This window comes from Coturnix japonica, chromosome 16 (genome assembly GCF_054131305.1).
Source record: "Coturnix japonica strain WE chromosome 16, WE-NBRP24, whole genome shotgun sequence".
Taxonomy (NCBI): Eukaryota; Metazoa; Chordata; class Aves; order Galliformes; family Phasianidae; genus Coturnix; species Coturnix japonica.
In genome coordinates this window covers 2,148,360-2,164,248 of record NC_140678.1, presented here as the reverse complement: position 1 = coordinate 2,164,248, position 15,889 = coordinate 2,148,360, and the positions used below count along the sequence as shown (strand labels likewise).

Sequence of the window (15,889 nt, the reverse complement as noted above, 5' to 3'; positions counted from 1 at the left end):
GTAAGAGCACACTCCACTGCCCAGCATTTGACCTCCTGCCTTGCTGCTTCACCCCAGCCACTCAGCTTTTTCTTTTCCTTTTTCCCCTTTCCCTATTTCATGCATTTGCTGCTCTGCTCTGGTTTCAGTTTGCCCACCCCCCCCTCCGCACATCACCTGTCACCTCCTCTCCTGGAGGACAGCAGCCCTGTAGGTCATCACCCCCTCCTTCCCTAACCCACTCCCTGCCACCAGCGTAGGGCTGAGCCTCCACCACTTGCCCAGCAGCTGCTCCCCTTCCCATGGCTGCTTCCTTCCCTGGACTGGTGGGCAGGCAGCGCAGCAGTCCTGGCTGCACGTTTCCCTCTTGCAGCGAGGGGCTTCTCCACTACCCCTTATTTGTAGCATGGCAGGTGTCATGGGGGAAAAAGAAATGACTTCCCTGCTGATGCTGTGGCTGCAGGTAAGAGCAGTTGGGGAATTTCTCCTCCAGTGGGATGGGAGGAAGGGTGGACAGCAGCACAGGCAGATTGTGGAGGTTTTCCTGGCAGGTTGCTGTTGCAGAGCAGCCACTGCAAGCTGATTTTTGTGAACCCTCTGACATGGCAGAGGCATGTCTTACTGTGCTTGGAAGTAAACAACGTCCCATCTGCAAACACCAAAACACTGTCACCTTCCCACTGCTTGCTCATTCCTCTGGAGGCAGCCAGACCTGCGGGCTCCTTCTGCTGAGGAGTCAGCACTGCTTATCACCAGATGTGTGTTATCCTGATGTGTGCGATCAGCTGCAGCCCTGATGCAAATTGCCTTGTTCTTCCTTTCTCTCTCTTCCTTTCTCTCTCCTTCCCCCTTTCTCCCTCCCTTCCTATCTGTCCTGCCATGCTCAGGAGGCTTTCTCTCTCTGAGATCAGCCTTTCACTGAGGGCAGGCTCAGCTGTATTGTGATCTCTTCTCCCCTTTCTGAGCTGGCACTTGCTGTTTTTGCTCAAGGCTGACCCTGCTAATTCTCCCTTGCAGGCAAGCAGAGGGGCCGCTGCGCCAAGGCTCTGAAGGGCATGTGTGACCCAATGGGGGTGATCAAGATCAGCGATGACAGCAGCACCGACTCTGACATGGGGCTCGACAGTGACTTCAACTCCTCCCCAGAGTCTGTGCTTGAGACCGACGATGTCATCTTCATTGAGCACGCCTTCAATGGCTTTGTGACCGAGAGCAGAAGTAAGCAGAGCCAGCAGGATGGGATTGGCTCCCTTCTCACTAATGGGATCTCCTCTGATTCGCAATTTCCAGATGACTCTCAACTTTTGCATTTCATTTACAGGTAATTTTCACATGCTGCCTTCCCATAAAGAGATGCATGGCCTGAGAGAACTGGAGCACGTGGAAAAGATGAAGCAGGACCTACTAGCAAAAGTAAAAGCACTGGGCAAAGAGCTACCTCTCAATACCTTGGATGAACTGATCAATCACTTTGGGGGACCGGAGCACGTGGCTGAGGTACTCATTCACAGTAGAGCCATATTTGGGTGGCAATAGGTGACAGGCCAGCAGAGAGCTGGAAGAGAGCTTGCTTTCCTTCCTGGCTGTCTGGATGTCCTGTTATGGACTGATCTCCTAAAAACCCCATACTGGTGCCCTGTCCAAGTCTGCCCTTTCTGATAACAGCCCCTTTTTTCTGTGCAGATGACTGGACGAAAGGGCCGGGTGGTTTGCAGGCCAGATGGTTCTGTCATGTTTGAGTCTCGTGCAGAGCAAGGGCTCTCTATCGACCACGTCAACCTGAAGGAGAAGGAACGTTTTATGAATGGGGAGAAGGTGAGTTAGGTCTGAGCTAAGGAAACCTCCAAACATCTGCATGGAGTGTGCAGAGAGGTGAGGGAAAGGGAAGGTTCTGCATGCTTTTACCTTGCCAGCATTAGATCAGCAAAGCTCTGTGCCTTCTGTCTCCTGTGTCTGTCCTGCTGGGAGGTGACAAGGAGGCCTGTGGGCTGCCATTGTCCTTTGTTTTACAAATATACCAGGATCTCACACCCCTTTCTGATATATTCTCTCTTTCTCTCAGCTCGTAGCAATAATCTCTGAGGCCTCCAGCTCAGGAATCTCTCTCCAAGCAGACAGACGGGTGAAAAACCAGAAGCGCCGGGTCCACATGACACTGGAGCTGCCCTGGAGTGCAGACCGTGCCATTCAGCAGTTTGGTGAGGGCTGAGGGTCTCTGGTCACTTCCCCCTTCCCCCAAACATGGTGCAGATGGTGAAGCAAAGAGGTTTGCTCAGCAAAGCATCACTCCTCTGCTTTGCTTTGGGAGGCAATACAGACACAAAGCTGTTGTGTCTGACTGAACTTATGGGGAGGGTTTGTGTTGACTTTGGAAGTGGTTTGCAGTATGGAAAGGGAGAAGCCTTATCTATACATGGGAGCACAGGGCATGCCCGTAAACGTGCTTGAAGGTTTCTGTGCCATCCTGTAGAGACTCTGTAGGATGAGAAGAAGAGCAAGTTCCTCAATACATGAGCACAAAAGAATTAGTGCACTCTGTAGCTCAAACCCGGATTGTGAAGGCTATAAAGTCAACTCTGGCAAGGTCTCAGCAGCAACAGAATGATGAATGCAGCTGTACCTCTGTCCTTTTCCCCCAAAGGAAAGACCTAATTTGAAACCAGCATGACATGGAAAGATGTTTTGTGTCTCACCTTGTGCTCAGCTTCTCTTCATTACCAGACAGGTTGTACCAACCTCTCCTTTCCCTTCTGTTCGCGTGTCCCTGTAGGTCGAACGCATCGATCAAACCAAGTTTCTGCTCCAGAGTATGTCTTCCTTATCTCTGAGCTAGCTGGAGAGAGGAGGTTTGCATCCATTGTGGCAAAGCGTCTGGAGAGCCTAGTAAGTGCCCTGCAGCAAATAAATCACTGCTTCAACTTCTTTCTGAATGGCTTCCATTCCAATATTCTTACTGGCATGGCCACTGTAAGTAGTGGGAGGGATTGCATCACTGCCTGACTTGAAAGCATCGCAGTTGAGGAATATAGAAGGCCTTTAACATCCTAAGATTTGGGAAAGGAAGTGAAGAATAATTGAGGCAACAGGAGGATACTGAGGGAAGCAGAATTCCAGATGCTGGAATTCCCCCCATACTATCACAGGAGTTCACACCCACCTATTTCCAGAAAGCCAATGAAATAACATATGGAATAACTAATTAGTCTCTGTTTCATTTTAATTCCCTTCTGATAAATCCCCAGATACTTTGGTGAAGTCCCAGTATTCCAGAAAATCACTGCTTGCCCAAAGCCTGTTCAGTATCAGACCTCTTCTGGTACTGCCTGGCCTTGGTGTCCTGGTTTCAGCTGAGACAGCAGTGGGTTTTTGTTTCATACTGTCTGGTATGATGCTGTGTTTTGGCTTTGGGAGAAAAGCAGTGCTGATAATGCTGGTGTTTTAACTGTTGCTGAGCAGTGCTGTGCAGAGCCAAGGACATTTCAGCTTGTCATACTGTCCTACCAGTGAGGGGAACTGGGATGGGGGTGGGGCAGACCCAGGGCAGCTGACCTGCACTCACAAAGGGCTACTCCATAGGATATGATATCAGGTGAAAAAACTTTAGGAACTGTGAGGAGTTGGCCAGGGGGCAGCTGCTGCTGGGGGACTGTAGTGACACTGCGGTGCTGAGCAGCTGCCCAGTTAAACCGCAGCATTTGGCTGTGCTTGGCAGGTGTTTTGCATCAGCTAAAAGCAAGAACTTCTTGCTTGGTCTGTCTTTCTAGGGTGCCTTAACTCATGGAGACCGGAGGGCCACTGAATCTCGAGACCTCAGCAAGTACAACTTTGAGAATAAGGTAACTTGCAGCTGTTCTCAGGGTAGCTCAGCCGAGGAGGGGTCAAAGCAATAAGCCAGTGCCTTCAGTAGGAGCCAAGGACAGGCAGATCACTGCTGGCACCTACAGGCAGGATCTGGGCTAGCAGCATCAGCAGCCGGCACCCCAAGTGTGGCATTCAGAACTGAGTTGCTCTGCCAGGGAGCAGTCCCTGTCCCCAGGGCAGCTGGTGTCATTGCTGGATGAGGGTGTGCGGGGTCCTGCACTCTGGGCTCTGGGGACAGGGTGTGTCCCTGACCCACAGTATCCCTCAGCACAGCCCCCTCTCAGTGGGATTTCTCTGCAAGTTGTTTCCTCCCATGCATTACTCTTGTCTCCTTTCACAGTATGGGAATAAAGCACTAGACAGAGTTCTGTTCACTATCCTCAACTACACGGAGAACAGAGTTCCTGTGCCCAAGAGCTATGAGAGAGGAGAGGCTGCATTTTTCCAGGGTAAGAATATCATCACCTTCAGGGTTCCTGCTGCGTCTTTCTGGCCAGGTTGATCTCAGGGGTGGGATGTCCAAAGAAAGCAAGCAGCAGCTGGGAGCAGCTCAGAAGGAGCACTGCCACTGATCTCAGCTCAGTGCTCATGCAGATGTGTGTCATCTTGCCAAGCAAAGGGGAAAATGGGTGCGGGGCAGACTTAGCTGTGAAATAACGGGGGGAAGAGTTACTGTTAGGGATGGGGTGGCTCTAAAATACTCAAGTTGCTTTCTTTTTTTTCCAGAAATGAAGCAAGGTCTTATCTCTGTGGGAATCTGCTGCAATCAGTTGAAGTATGGCACTGTCTCGATAGAGAAAGGTACGTGTCATATTTTTCCTGGCCAATATAAGGGAGAAATGGTAGAGACATTGTTGTGGCTCTCCCACCCCATCTGCACCAGAACACAGCCTCAGAGAGCTTTCTGTGCAGCCATGGCAGAACATGGTACTGCTGCTGTGAGGGCAGATTCCTGTAGGGTTTAGTCCACACTGCAGATTGCATTTCCCTGCAGCAACCTGGCAGCTGACAGCCTGGAGGACCAGCCCTTGGGCGGCTCTCTTATGCAGTGCTGCTGTGCTGCTCTAAGGAAGGATGGGGATTCTCTTTTTGGATGTCTTTGGGAATGTGCTGCTCTGCCAGCTGCTCAGTCTTCTCTGCTGTGCTTCATTCTTGTAGACTGCTCCATAACCAAGTTCCTCAACCGGATCCTGGGCTTGGAGGTGGACAAGCAGAACATGCTGTTCCAGTATTTCTCTGATACCTTTGACTATTTGATTGAAAAGGACAAGAAGGAGGGCAAATATGACATGGGCATCCTAGGTAAGGAGGAAAGGGGTGATCAGGCTTCTTATACTGCACCTCTGAGGTTTCCTGCTCCTCCCTGTTCTGACCATTGGCTATTCCTCTGTCCTCATCGCCTTCTTAGGTGCTGGAGGGTCCCAGCCCCACATAGCACAGATCCTGAGACTCCTGTGCTGGAAGAGGAGGTGGCACAGGGAGATGGATCTTACACCTGGGCATGTGTTTTGGTCTTTCTTTGTGCTACAGATTTAGCTCCAGGAATTGATGAGATCTATGAGGAAAGCAAGGAGATCTTCCTGACCCCTGGGCACCCGCAGGATGGGCAGGTTGTGTTTTATAAGGTAGGCAGCCTGCACTGCTATCTCTGCAGTCCAGTCTTCTCTGTTGCTTCCCATGCTGGAGCTGTGAACTGCTGGATCCCTCCCCCTGCCCCATGGCTGTTTGTTGTGCTTGTGTCACGTTTGCTGTGGTCCTGAGCAGGTCACTGATGCTGGGAGTCGCACAGAGGAGGCAAGGAGTGGCCTGTGCTGCCTAAGGGCTCTCTGGGCTGTAATGCCCTGGAGTGTAGCCTGACAGAGCCTGTTTCCAGGCTGCAGCAGCACCAAGTTTGTGCTGAGAAGGCTGTGTTTCGTGAGACAGATATTGATGTTTTTGTCCCATGCTCTGAAGTTAGAGAATCCATGTTTGTCCTCATTTAGATCAGCGTTGACAGAGGACTGAAGTGGGAGGAAGCTTATGAGAAATCACTGAAACTGACAGGATCCTATGATGGGTTCTACCTCTCCTACAAGGTATGTTCTGGGGCTCTGCCAGGATAACACCTCAGCTGAGAGGACAGCTCCTCAGAGGAGGTCATGACCATTGGGCTGTGTCTTCCCCAACAGACCCGAGGCAACAAATACACCTGTCTGCTGGCAGAGCAGGGCCGTGGCAAGAACTTCATCCTCTACAAGCCAAATATTGGGAAGCAGAGCCAGCCTGAGAGCTTAGATAGTCTGCACAAGAAGTACCGGCAGGTAGGTGGGAGCTGCAGTCCTGCAGCGTGGGGAGAGGGATGAGCATCTTACTCTGAGCAGGGCTGGCTGAAGGACATTCATGTAACCCCTTTACACCTTCTTATATCCCTACTGTGTGTCAGGCAGAACCAGTGTTAGCACCTGGGTGTGCTGACTCCCAGTCCTGGATTTCAGGTATCAGCTATATGTCAGACAGTGGAAAATCCTGACCTCTGCCTGTATTTGCTTCTTCTGCAGGTGACACCTGAGGAAGCCAAGGAGCACTGGGAGAGCTGTTATCACTTCTCCTTGAAAAAGTGCAACCACGCAGTCTGGTAAGGGATGCACAGCCCAAACCAGCCCAGCTCTCAGGGTGGGGGGGTTTGTCCTGTGCTTCCCAACAGTGCTGTTGGGGTCTGGGCTATGGCAGTGAGTGGGGGATGTGGTGTACAGGCAGTGGGTGTAAATTCAGGTTGTTTTCTGCCATTTGAAGGAACAGGAGCTGCAAGCTGATCAAGGAGGGGAAGGAGTGTTTCCAGGGCATGCGCCTGCGTCACTACTACATGCTGTGTGGAGCCCTGCTGAGGGTGTGGAACAGGATTGCCAGCATCATGGCAGACATCACTAACACCAGCTATCTGCAGATCGTCCGCCTCAAGACCAAGGAGAAGAAGAAACAAGTTGGTAGGTGAAATGTGGGGAAGGGAGTGGGGGCATTATGGGATGTTCTAGGAGAAGTAGGGAAGGGTTCCAGCTGCCCAGTGCCACAGTTCCCCTCCTGAATTGGGCTGTGTCTTGGCCTGGTAATGCTTGGACAGCTGAGGCCACTTGACATGTGTTTGGGCAGAGTGAGAGCTTTGGTTGCAGCCCCATTTCCCTGCTCCACAGCCTGGCCAAGAGGCAGAGTGGATGGCAGGTGCTCCCCATGATTGGGCCCTGGTACTTCTGCCTCTGTCCCCACAGCTCCCCTTCCCTTCCCAAAGTGCTCTGGGGACTGAGGCACGTTCCTCCCTTAGGGATAAAGATCCCCGAGAGCTGTGTCCGTAAGGTGCTGGAGGAGCTGAAGCAGATGGATGAGAACGTGAAGCGGAAGCACAACCGACTCCTCCAGGCACAAGAGCAGAGCCTGCAGTTCTCCCTCCCCCTGCACATGCTGCAGCAGCCCCTGGACCTCACGCAGACAGCACCCGGGCTCCCCCTACCCCAGCACTCCCTGCACCAGGATGAGATCCTGGACCTGACCTACAGCCCTCCCAGCGACAGCATTCCTGACATGATGAACCCTGAGCCCAGTGCTCTGTGCTTCCCCCCAGAGCCCGTGCTCCAGCCCCACCAGCAGCACAGCTCTCCCTTTGGCTTCAGCCACCTTTCTGCCTTCAAGAGCCCGGACACCATCCTGGAGGGGAGCGTGCCTCTGAGCTCTTCACTGCAAGAACATCAACCCCTGCCTCACCCTGAGCCCTCACAGACTCTGCAACAACAGGAAGATTTTATCCAACAGGATGGAAATATCAATTTCAGAGAGATCCTGGAGGACATGCTGAGGACGTTCAATGGGGCTCCACAAGAGAACATACTCCCCCAGGAAAGACAGAGTGTGATCCAGTTCAGTGGGCTTTTCCCAAACTTCTGAGAGCCTCTGGATGCACAGGGTGACACTCAGCCACTGCAAATCCACGTCCTTTGGTGCAGAGATGAAGGCTGGGCAGCCCTTGGCTTTTTCTACTGGTTTGGACTGATTATTATTATTTTTTTTTTGGAGGGAAGAAAAAAAAACCCAACCAAACAAAACTATAGTTCCTTAAAGCAAAGATTATTTATATATAATATACAGTCAGGCGTGTATAGATTTGTATATAACGTGCTTGGGGGTGGTTGAGTGCTGCCAAGTTCAGCTGATCTGGACTGATGGTCTCTGCTGTGTTCAAGTCCTGCTCACGGGTCAGTGCTGCGTGAGACCGAGGAGAGACACCCATCCCCTGCAGACTACTGAGTTTCCAAGCCAGGTTGTGCCTCTCCCAGCCCAGAGCTCTGCAGCTGCAGCCCCCCCCACCCTCAGCTTTGCAGGAGCTGCAGGAGCTGACTGCACCAGCACCAGGATAGTGGCACAGCTCAGACATGCTGTGACCATGCAGGGATTGCCTGGAGCAATGGGGCTGTGAGTCCCATTGACGTCTCCTGAGCCTGCAGGGCTGCTGCAGCTGGCCGTGCTTTTCCCACATTTTGCTTTTCCCACATTTTGCTGTCCTGTGCTTTTTTTTGTCCTGGCCTCCCTCCCCAGCCCTGTGCTGCTTCTTGGCTGGGATAAGGGATGACTGGCATCACCCAGCTCTCAGCCTCAAGGAGAGGTCCCTGGCGAGCACAGGGACGTGCAGTATTGCTGCTCATGCTCCAAATCCAACCTCCAATTACCAAAGAGCAAACGTCTGCTTTGCACTGCACTGCCCCAGATCCCCACCTGCCCCAGCAGCAGGGTGGGCAGCTGCCCCCCCCCAGCACAGAAGGCTCCGCTGCCTGCCCTGTTCCACACCTCACACCTCGGCAGGTCCCGGGATGTGTCTTTTGTTTTCTATGCTTTACCTGAGGAGTGTGGCAGGGGGTTGGCAGCTCTGCATCCTCCCTTCTGCATCTGTTCTCTGCCTTCAGTCACCTGGGTGTCACTGGGAGCAGCACCACGATGCTTTCAAGGGAAGGATGTGAGCCCCCTCCCCAACTGGCCCATCTCTTGGCAAGGACCTGGGGGGGCCAGCAGGTCAGTCTTGAGGGGCTGCAGCTTTTCATGTGCTCCTCAGCCCCTCCAGACACAGAGCCCTGGCTCTGGGAAGCGCCGTGGGTCGCTGCAACCCCAGAGACTTGGGGGCTGCCCACCCTGATGCGCTGAGAGCAGGGGCAGCCCATAGGGCTCCCTGCCCCCCCACCAGCCCATATCCTCCTTACCTCACAGCCCACACCAAAGACAGGAGCTCCTGCCTCCCCCTGAGCTCCCAGCAGAGCAGGGCTCTCCCTTTCCCCTCCTATTTAAAGTATTTCCCAGCTCACATTCACTCACTTGGCACTGGCTGAATTCTCAACGACGAGGGAAAAAAGATACCAAGAAAAACCTATTTCAGAGAGACTCCAACTCAGGAATCACAACGAGGTATTCCCACCCAGGTGCCCTTTGCCCACCACTGTGCCACGTTACCAGAGCCCCACGTGGCAGCTTTAACACACCATGTTAACATATATGCAATTATCCCTTCTCCCCTTATCTCAAAGACAGAGAGCACCTTCAAGGAACCCCCTCCCTGCCCTGATCCTTTTTATCAGGGTTAATTATACCTAACAACATCTTTTAACTAAATTATTATGCAGTTGTCCTACTGATTGTATGTATTTTTAAACCAGTCCCTCTTTTTTTCTTCCCTTTTTGTTAGCACTTTTTAATCCGCTTGTCGTTTTGCCTTTGGGTTTTATTTTCTATGCGTATTTATAATTAATTGAGATGTATATATATGTAAAGAGATTGGGGTTTTTTTTTTGTTGTCGTTGTGTTGTTTCTCTTTTATTTTTTAGAACACGTGCCTTGAATTAAGAACTCCTCAATTTTCTACTTGCCTCACAAGGATCATTTCTTAATCTGCTCAGTAAAATGGAGCCACACGTCAGGTCTCTGTAAGTCCCAGCTCTGTCTGTCCAGCCTCCCCCAGTCTCACACCAGGCCTGGAACCAACATCCCACCCCATGCTCCCCTCACCCCCCCATAGCACTGGACCCCCCCCCCCCCATGGTACTAGGCCCCCCCTGGGAGTAGCAGGGTTGGGGGAGGATCCTGCCCAGCCTGTGGCCTCCAAGTCTGTTTGTTTTTGCTCCCCCAGCTCTGCTGCAGCAAACAGATAAAGGCTCTGTTGTTCATACAGCTGGCTCCATTCAGAGCTGTTATGCAGGCTCAGCTCTGCCCCATACATGGCTCCTTACCCCACATAGAGGCACCCAGCCACGCTCCCAGCTTCACCTTTACCCTGCAGCGTGGGCAGGGCTGAGCCTGCAGCCCCAGCTCAGCCCCACATGCTGTGTCACCACGCTGTGTTTCACCATAGCACTGTTTGTTGTGGTTGCGCAGTGGCTGCCCCAGGCTGTATCTTGCACCACTCTATGGGGGGGTGCTGGGGTCAGTTCTCCCTATAGGACGTGCAGGCTGCACTCTTCTACTTCAGCTTTTCCTCTGGGCAGCGGCTGAGCTGGGATTTGGTGTAATTTCCCCATCAGCACTAATGAGGATTATCCCTACAGGCTCTGAAAGCTCCCAGCTGCCCACTGAGCCCTGCTAACCCCCTCCAGGCACATCCACACACACACACAGAGCTCATTTCCAAGTGGGTTTATTGCAAGTAGACAGTAGTTACTACATTATGGCTATGGGAAGGGGCTGCCCAGCAAAGACCCCTGGCCATGGGGCTCCTTCCTCCAGCAGATGCACGCTAAATCTTCAGGTCTGCCCCACCAGCAAGCTGGCTTCAAGGCAGACCGTCATGGAGCTGGATGATGGTGCCCATGGGGAGCAGGGAGCAGTGCTGGGCAGCAGGTCGGCTCGCAGCTCTACAGGTAGGCGGGCAGATCCTTCTCGATCACCTTCGAGATGAAGGGGAGCATCACCTTGAGAGCACCACTGCCCTGAGCACACAGCAGGTAGGGGGCTGGGGGGGTCAGGCAGAGAGTGGGCAGCACTTACATAAGGATCCTCCATTGGGCTGTATCTCTTCACCACTTGGCCTTCGCGGTTGATAAGAAACTGTGGGAGTGAAGCAGCAGACAAATGAGCGAGTCATAATGTAGCATGGGAACAACTGGGCTCTGCTATGGGGTTGGGACTGCCCTATGGCAGAGCTGTGCCCCATCAGCATGTTCCTATCCCACAGCACTTGGATATTGGGGTCTATCAGAGCTGAGGGTGCTCACACAGCCCCTACCTTAGTGAAGTTCCACTTGATGGCACTGAGAGAGAGAAAAACAATGGGGTCAGAGGGGTAGAACCATCCCATTGCCCCCTCCCCCTCCATCACCACTCACTTCCCCAACGTTCCCCGGCCTTTGGGCTGCTCCTTCATCCACTTCCACAGCGGGTGGGCGCCGTCCCCATTGACCTCAATTTTACTGAACATATCGAACTTCACCCCGTAACCCTCCGCAAAGGCTTTGATCTGTGCATCATCCCCAGGCTCCTGGGGGGGGAAAAACAGGTATCACACGTGTAAACCCCACACAACCCCATATCTTTGCATTGCGGTGCCCACCTGCTTCCCAAACTGGTTACATGGGAAGGCCAATATGCGCAGCCCTTTCTCAGCGTATCGTGCGTGCAGGTCGACAAGCTGAGTGTAATTCACTGCAGTCTTTCCTCATTTGGAAGCCACGTTGGTGATGATGCAGACGAAACCCCTGGAGGGGTAAAATAGGGGGTAAAAGGAACCTCTGTGGGGGTAATATAGGGTAAAATAGGGGGTAAAAGGAACCTCTGTGGGGGTAATATAGGGTAAAATAGGGGGTAAAAGGAACCTCTGTGGGGTTAAAGGGGGTAAAATAGGGGGTAAAAGGAACCTCTGTGGGGTTAAAGGGGGTAAAATAGGGGGTAAAAGGAACCTCTGTGGGGTTAAAGGGGGTAAAATAGGGGGTAAAAGGAACCACTGTGGGGGTAATATGGGGTAAAATAGGGGGTAAAAGGAACCTCTGTGGGAGTAAAGGGAGTGAAATAGGGGTTAAAAGGTACCTCTGCAGGGGTAGAAGGGGATAAAAGGAACCTCTGTGGGGGTAATATGGGGTGAAATAGGGGGTAAAGGGGGTAAAATACGGGGTAAAAGGAACCTCTGTGGGGGTAGAAGGGGATAAAATAGGGGGTAAAAGGGGGGAAATAGGGGGTAAAAGAAACCTCTGCAGGGGTAATATGGGGTAAAATAGGGGGCAAAGGGGGTAAAATAGGGGGTAAAAGGAACCTCTGTGGGGGTAAAGAGGATAAAAGGAACCTCTGTGGGGGTAGAAGGGGGTAAAATAGGGGGTAAAAGGGGGGAAATAGGGGGTAAAAGAAACCTCTGCGGGGGTAATATGGGGAAAATAGGGGGTAAAGGGGGTGAAATAGGGGGTAAAAGGAACCTCTGTGGGGGTAAAAGGGGTAATATGGGGTAAAATAGGGGGTAAAAGGGGTGAAATAGGGGGTAAAATATGGGGTAAAATGGGGTAAAATAGGGGGTAAAAGGAACCTCTGCGGGGGTAAAATGGGGGGGGGGGGTATATAATACAGCCCATTGCTGTGTTGCTGTATGGTACATATAATGTCTATATAATGTCTATATAACGTATATATAATATATATATCTAATAGACCTGTATTGCTCCAAGGCCACGTCTCGGCCGTCGATGTCCGTGGCGTGGAAGTCATAGATGGAGGTGGCCGTTCGCCATTCATCCGCCTGCGCGCACTGCGGGGCCCAGCGGTCACAAAGCGGCTCCGAACCCCCCCAACCCCCCCAGTACCGACCCGGTTCGGTTCGGTCCGGTCCCCCCCACTCACCATTGTCCGCCCCGCTCCTCTCGCTGCCGCCGCCCCGCACAGCAGCGCCCGCCCGCAACGCCACCCCCACCCCATCCCGCCACCGCTCTCCCCCCCTTTGACCAATCAGCGATTAGGACGCGCGAAGGCACCGCCCACTTCTTGCAGTTGCGCAATGCGAGCCGCTCCCTTGGGTGATAGACAGGCGAAACCACCAATCAAATCAGCGAGGCTGCTTCAGTGTCAACAAGGGGGTGGTGTCCTTCCGCCATTCCACCCCGCCTACATCTCCCAGCGTTCCCCGCGGTCAAGGACCCCTCTCAAGGCAGCCCCGCCTGCTCGTTGTGGACAGGCATTGAGGCGGGCAGCCTCGTGGGGTCCTTCAGGAGGCAACATGGACGACGAGGAGGAGACGTACCGGCTGTGGAAGATCCGCAAGACCATCATGCAGGTGCGGGCCGGCCCGGTTCGGTTCGGTTCGGTTCGGTCCGGTCCGATTTCAGGTCTCATATGTTGTATTTCCCTTTAGCTGTGCCATGACCGCGGTTACCTGGTGACTCAGGACGAGTTGGATCAGACTTTGGAGGAGTTTAAAGCTCAATTCGGGGATAAACCCAGCGAAGGCCGCCCGCGCCGAACGGACCTGACCGTGTTGGTGGCACATAACGATGATCCCACAGACCAGATGTTCGTGTTCTTCCCCGGTGAGAAACGGGGCCGGGTCGGAACCGGGTCAGAAACGGGCTGGGACCGGGTTAGAACTGGGTTAGAACTGGGTTAGGACCAGGTTAGGACCGGGCTGGGACTGGGCTGGGTCTGGGTTAGAACCGGGCTGGGACCGTGTTTGGACCAGGTTGGGACCAGGTTAGAACCGGGCTGGAACCAGGTTAGAACTGGGTTGGGACTGGGCTGGGACCGGGTCAGAACGAGGTTGGGACCGGGTTAGAACCGGGTTAGGACTGGGTTAGAACTGGGCTGGGACCGCGTTGGGACCAGGTTAGAACCGGGCTTAGAACTGGGCTGGGACTGGGTTAGAACTGGGTTAGAACCAGGTTAGAACTGGGTTAGAACCGAGCTGGGACAGGCCAGGACCGGCTTAGAACTGGGTTGGGACAGGGTTAGGACCGGGCTGGGACCAGGTTAGAACCAGGTTGGGACCGGGTTAGAACTGGGTTAGGACGGGGCTGGGACTGGGTTAGAACCTCTCTAACCAGGTTAGAACTGGGCTGGGGTCAGGTTGGGGTCTGGCGGTGCTCCTGGTTCGATCTCACCCTGCTCTTTTCCTCCATCAGAGGAGCCCAAAGTCGGCATTAAAACCATCAAGATGTATTGCCAGCGCATGCAGGAGGAGAACATCACGCGGGCTCTGATCGTGGTGCAGCAGGGAATGACCCCATCGGCAAAGCAGGTACAGTGTGATGTGGTCCTGGGGCTCTTTGAGCTGTGCTGAGTCCATAAAGGCAGAGTTCAGGCTCTGTGCCTTTATATTGGGCTTATACATTGAGTGCATTGAGCTGGTGCTGGTTGGGCACAGAGATCTGTTTCCTCTCTGCCCATATGACCATATCAATGTGAGCACAGACACCGTGCTGCCCTCCTGCTGCTGTTCATCTTGGGGCATCTCTGAGCTCACACTGTCTCATATCGGTGCTACAACCTGATGTGCTTCTCCCTTCCCAGTCCTTGGTCGATATGGCTCCCAAATACATCCTGGAGCAGTTCTTACAGCAGGAGCTCCTGATCAACATCACAGAACACGAGGTGAGCGATTCAGGCCGGCCCTCCCAGCCCTGCCCTGTGCTGGGTTTCCCCACCAGAGCTTTGTTCCTCCCCCCAAGTCTTGCAGCTATGCAGAGCTGGTTGCTTTCTCAGTCTCTTATGATCTCTCTTTCTCTCTCCTGCTGTTTACAGCTGGTCCCAGAGCACGTTGTCATGACAAAAGAAGAAGTAACCGAGCTGCTGGCCAGATAGTATCCTTTGTTTGGTCCTTCCCTTGCAGTCAGGGTATGATGAGTGCTTGTCTTGGGCAAGAAATGGATTCCTTTGAGTGTGTGTTGTTCTGTTAGCTGTGCCCTGCCTCAGGACAAGCAGACACAGAGCTCCTCCTTGACTCCATGCAGTAAGCTGAGGGAGAACCAACTCCCCAGGATCCAGGCTGGGGATCCTGTGGCCCGATACTTTGGGATAAAGCGAGGCCAGGTAAGAGCAAATAGCCTGATAACGAACAGCAGGGCCCTGCAGGCAGGATGGGGAGCTGCAGCACAGTGTGTCAGAGCTTGGAGATGGGAAAAGTTTCCTCTTTGTTAGTGTTTTTGTTTCTGAACGTTATGGGTTATGTAGAGATGTGTGCAAGGCAGCAGATAGCCCTGGGGCCAGGCTTGGCTTCCTGCTGAACCAGCTGCTGTAACACCAGCCATCCCCCATTGCTCCTTTTGCTGCTCTTCCAGGTGGTGAAGATCATAAGACCGAGTGAGACCGCAGGCCGTTACATCACCTACAGGCTGGTGCAGTGATCAGAGCTCTCAGGTAATGTGTGAGATCCCCATCTACGGGCAGTGCTTTAAACTTATGCTGTGGTTTTCTAGGGGTGACTTGAAGTGAGTTGGCTCTGGGAAAGGATTCCCTCCTGATTTGCGAAGGGAACTGTGTGGGATGGATCAGAGCAAAGCTGTACTAGGGTTTGGTGCCTCAGTATCACAGCTGAAGGCACATCTCAGTGTTCAGAGCAGCAGCAGAGCTTTGCTTTGAGAGCAGCTGCTGAGGGAGACCTGAGCTCATTCACGTCCTGACTTATTTCTTCCAGTTGTGAAAGAATTCTGTGACATCTGATCTTCCCACCCACCACCAGCTCTCAGCTGTCTGCATTCGATGGCTGAGGAAGTTCTCTGTCCCTGCTGCCCCCCTGCACTTGTTTTCCTTGGCCCAGTTCCTCATTTCCCAGCACGGATTTTGCTGCAAATCCTTCTGCTTCAATCAGGAACGCCATGAAAACACCTCGAAGCAACTGAGTGACACAGGGAAGAAATGAGCAGGAAGAGGCTTTTGCTGCCCTGTTCTCTCAGATCTTATTTTTAATAAAGGTTTGTATTCTTTGCTGTTCTTCACTGTCCCTGCATTTCTCAGCCCCTTAGGGCTCAGGTTAAGGTTAGGGTTAGGGTTAGGGTTAGGGTTAGGCCTCCCTGCTGTGATCTGATCTATCTCTGCCCCTTGTTTTGAGACTGTGGTCATTGCAGAGGGTCTTCATTTA

At 52.9% G+C, this 15,889-nt stretch overlaps 3 protein-coding genes across 15 annotated transcripts in view; 2 read left to right on the top strand and 1 right to left on the bottom strand.

Annotated features, from left to right (window-relative positions):
- Positions 1-9,777, top strand: part of SBNO2 (strawberry notch homolog 2) — a 51,653-nt gene extending 41,876 nt beyond the window's left edge. For 10 of the 12 annotated variants that reach the window (XM_015886263.3, XM_015886267.3, XM_015886268.3 and 7 more), the window contains 15 exons: positions 997-1,197; positions 1,301-1,476; positions 1,663-1,794; positions 2,042-2,177; positions 2,750-2,862; positions 3,744-3,815; positions 4,181-4,289; positions 4,567-4,641; positions 4,999-5,142; positions 5,371-5,465; positions 5,823-5,915; positions 6,009-6,140; positions 6,378-6,454; positions 6,613-6,803; positions 7,136-9,646. In XM_015886263.3, coding sequence (XP_015741749.2) covers positions 997-1,197; positions 1,301-1,476; positions 1,663-1,794; positions 2,042-2,177; positions 2,750-2,862; positions 3,744-3,815; positions 4,181-4,289; positions 4,567-4,641; positions 4,999-5,142; positions 5,371-5,465; positions 5,823-5,915; positions 6,009-6,140; positions 6,378-6,454; positions 6,613-6,803; positions 7,136-7,752 — 2,363 coding nt within the window. In that variant the 3' untranslated portion in view covers positions 7,753-9,646. Of the gene's footprint in view, positions 1-996; positions 1,198-1,300; positions 1,477-1,662; positions 1,795-2,041; positions 2,178-2,749; positions 2,863-3,743; positions 3,816-4,180; positions 4,290-4,566; positions 4,642-4,998; positions 5,143-5,248; positions 5,466-5,822; positions 5,916-6,008; positions 6,141-6,377; positions 6,455-6,612; positions 6,804-7,135; positions 9,647-9,674 lie in introns of those variants that run through there. The other 2 variants (XM_015886273.3, XR_014935040.1) reach the window with 2 other exon arrangements.
- Positions 9,778-10,464: 687 nt separating this feature from the next.
- On the bottom strand, positions 10,465-12,753 carry GPX4 (glutathione peroxidase 4). Of its 2 annotated transcripts, none has more exons than XM_015886370.3 (7): positions 12,664-12,753; positions 12,477-12,571; positions 11,393-11,537; positions 11,169-11,320; positions 11,069-11,093; positions 10,831-10,890; positions 10,465-10,754 (listed from the first exon to the last, which is right to left on the bottom strand). In XM_015886370.3, the coding sequence occupies exons 1-7, from the start codon at positions 12,736-12,738 to the stop codon at positions 10,698-10,700; spliced, it is 609 nt and encodes a 202-aa protein (XP_015741856.2). In that variant the 5' UTR covers positions 12,739-12,753; the 3' UTR covers positions 10,465-10,697. The 2 variants fall into 2 exon arrangements, with proteins under 2 accessions (XP_015741856.2, XP_015741857.2); XM_015886371.3 differs by having other exon boundaries at positions 10,465-10,730.
- A 273-nt stretch (positions 12,754-13,026) lies between these two features.
- POLR2E (RNA polymerase II, I and III subunit E) lies at positions 13,027-15,741 on the top strand. The gene is made up of 8 exons (XM_015886357.2): positions 13,027-13,093; positions 13,172-13,346; positions 13,935-14,050; positions 14,323-14,403; positions 14,554-14,612; positions 14,763-14,841; positions 15,090-15,168; positions 15,446-15,741. The coding sequence occupies exons 1-7, from the start codon at positions 13,037-13,039 to the stop codon at positions 15,153-15,155; spliced, it is 633 nt and encodes a 210-aa protein (XP_015741843.1). The 5' UTR covers positions 13,027-13,036; the 3' UTR covers positions 15,156-15,168; positions 15,446-15,741.
- Positions 15,742-15,889: the final 148 nt, after the last annotated feature.

Bases quoted from the DNA above. Each gene is read 5' to 3' on its own strand.
- POLR2E (XM_015886357.2), top strand. From the start codon at position 13,037: ATGGACGACGAGGAGGAGACGTACCGGCTGTGGAAGATCCGCAAGACC. The intron at 14,051-14,322 runs GTACAGTGTGAT...CTCCCTTCCCAG, and splicing joins TGACCCCATCGGCAAAGCAG to TCCTTGGTCGATATGGCTCC. The intron at 14,613-14,762 runs GTATCCTTTGTT...GACTCCATGCAG, and splicing joins ACCGAGCTGCTGGCCAGATA to TAAGCTGAGGGAGAACCAAC.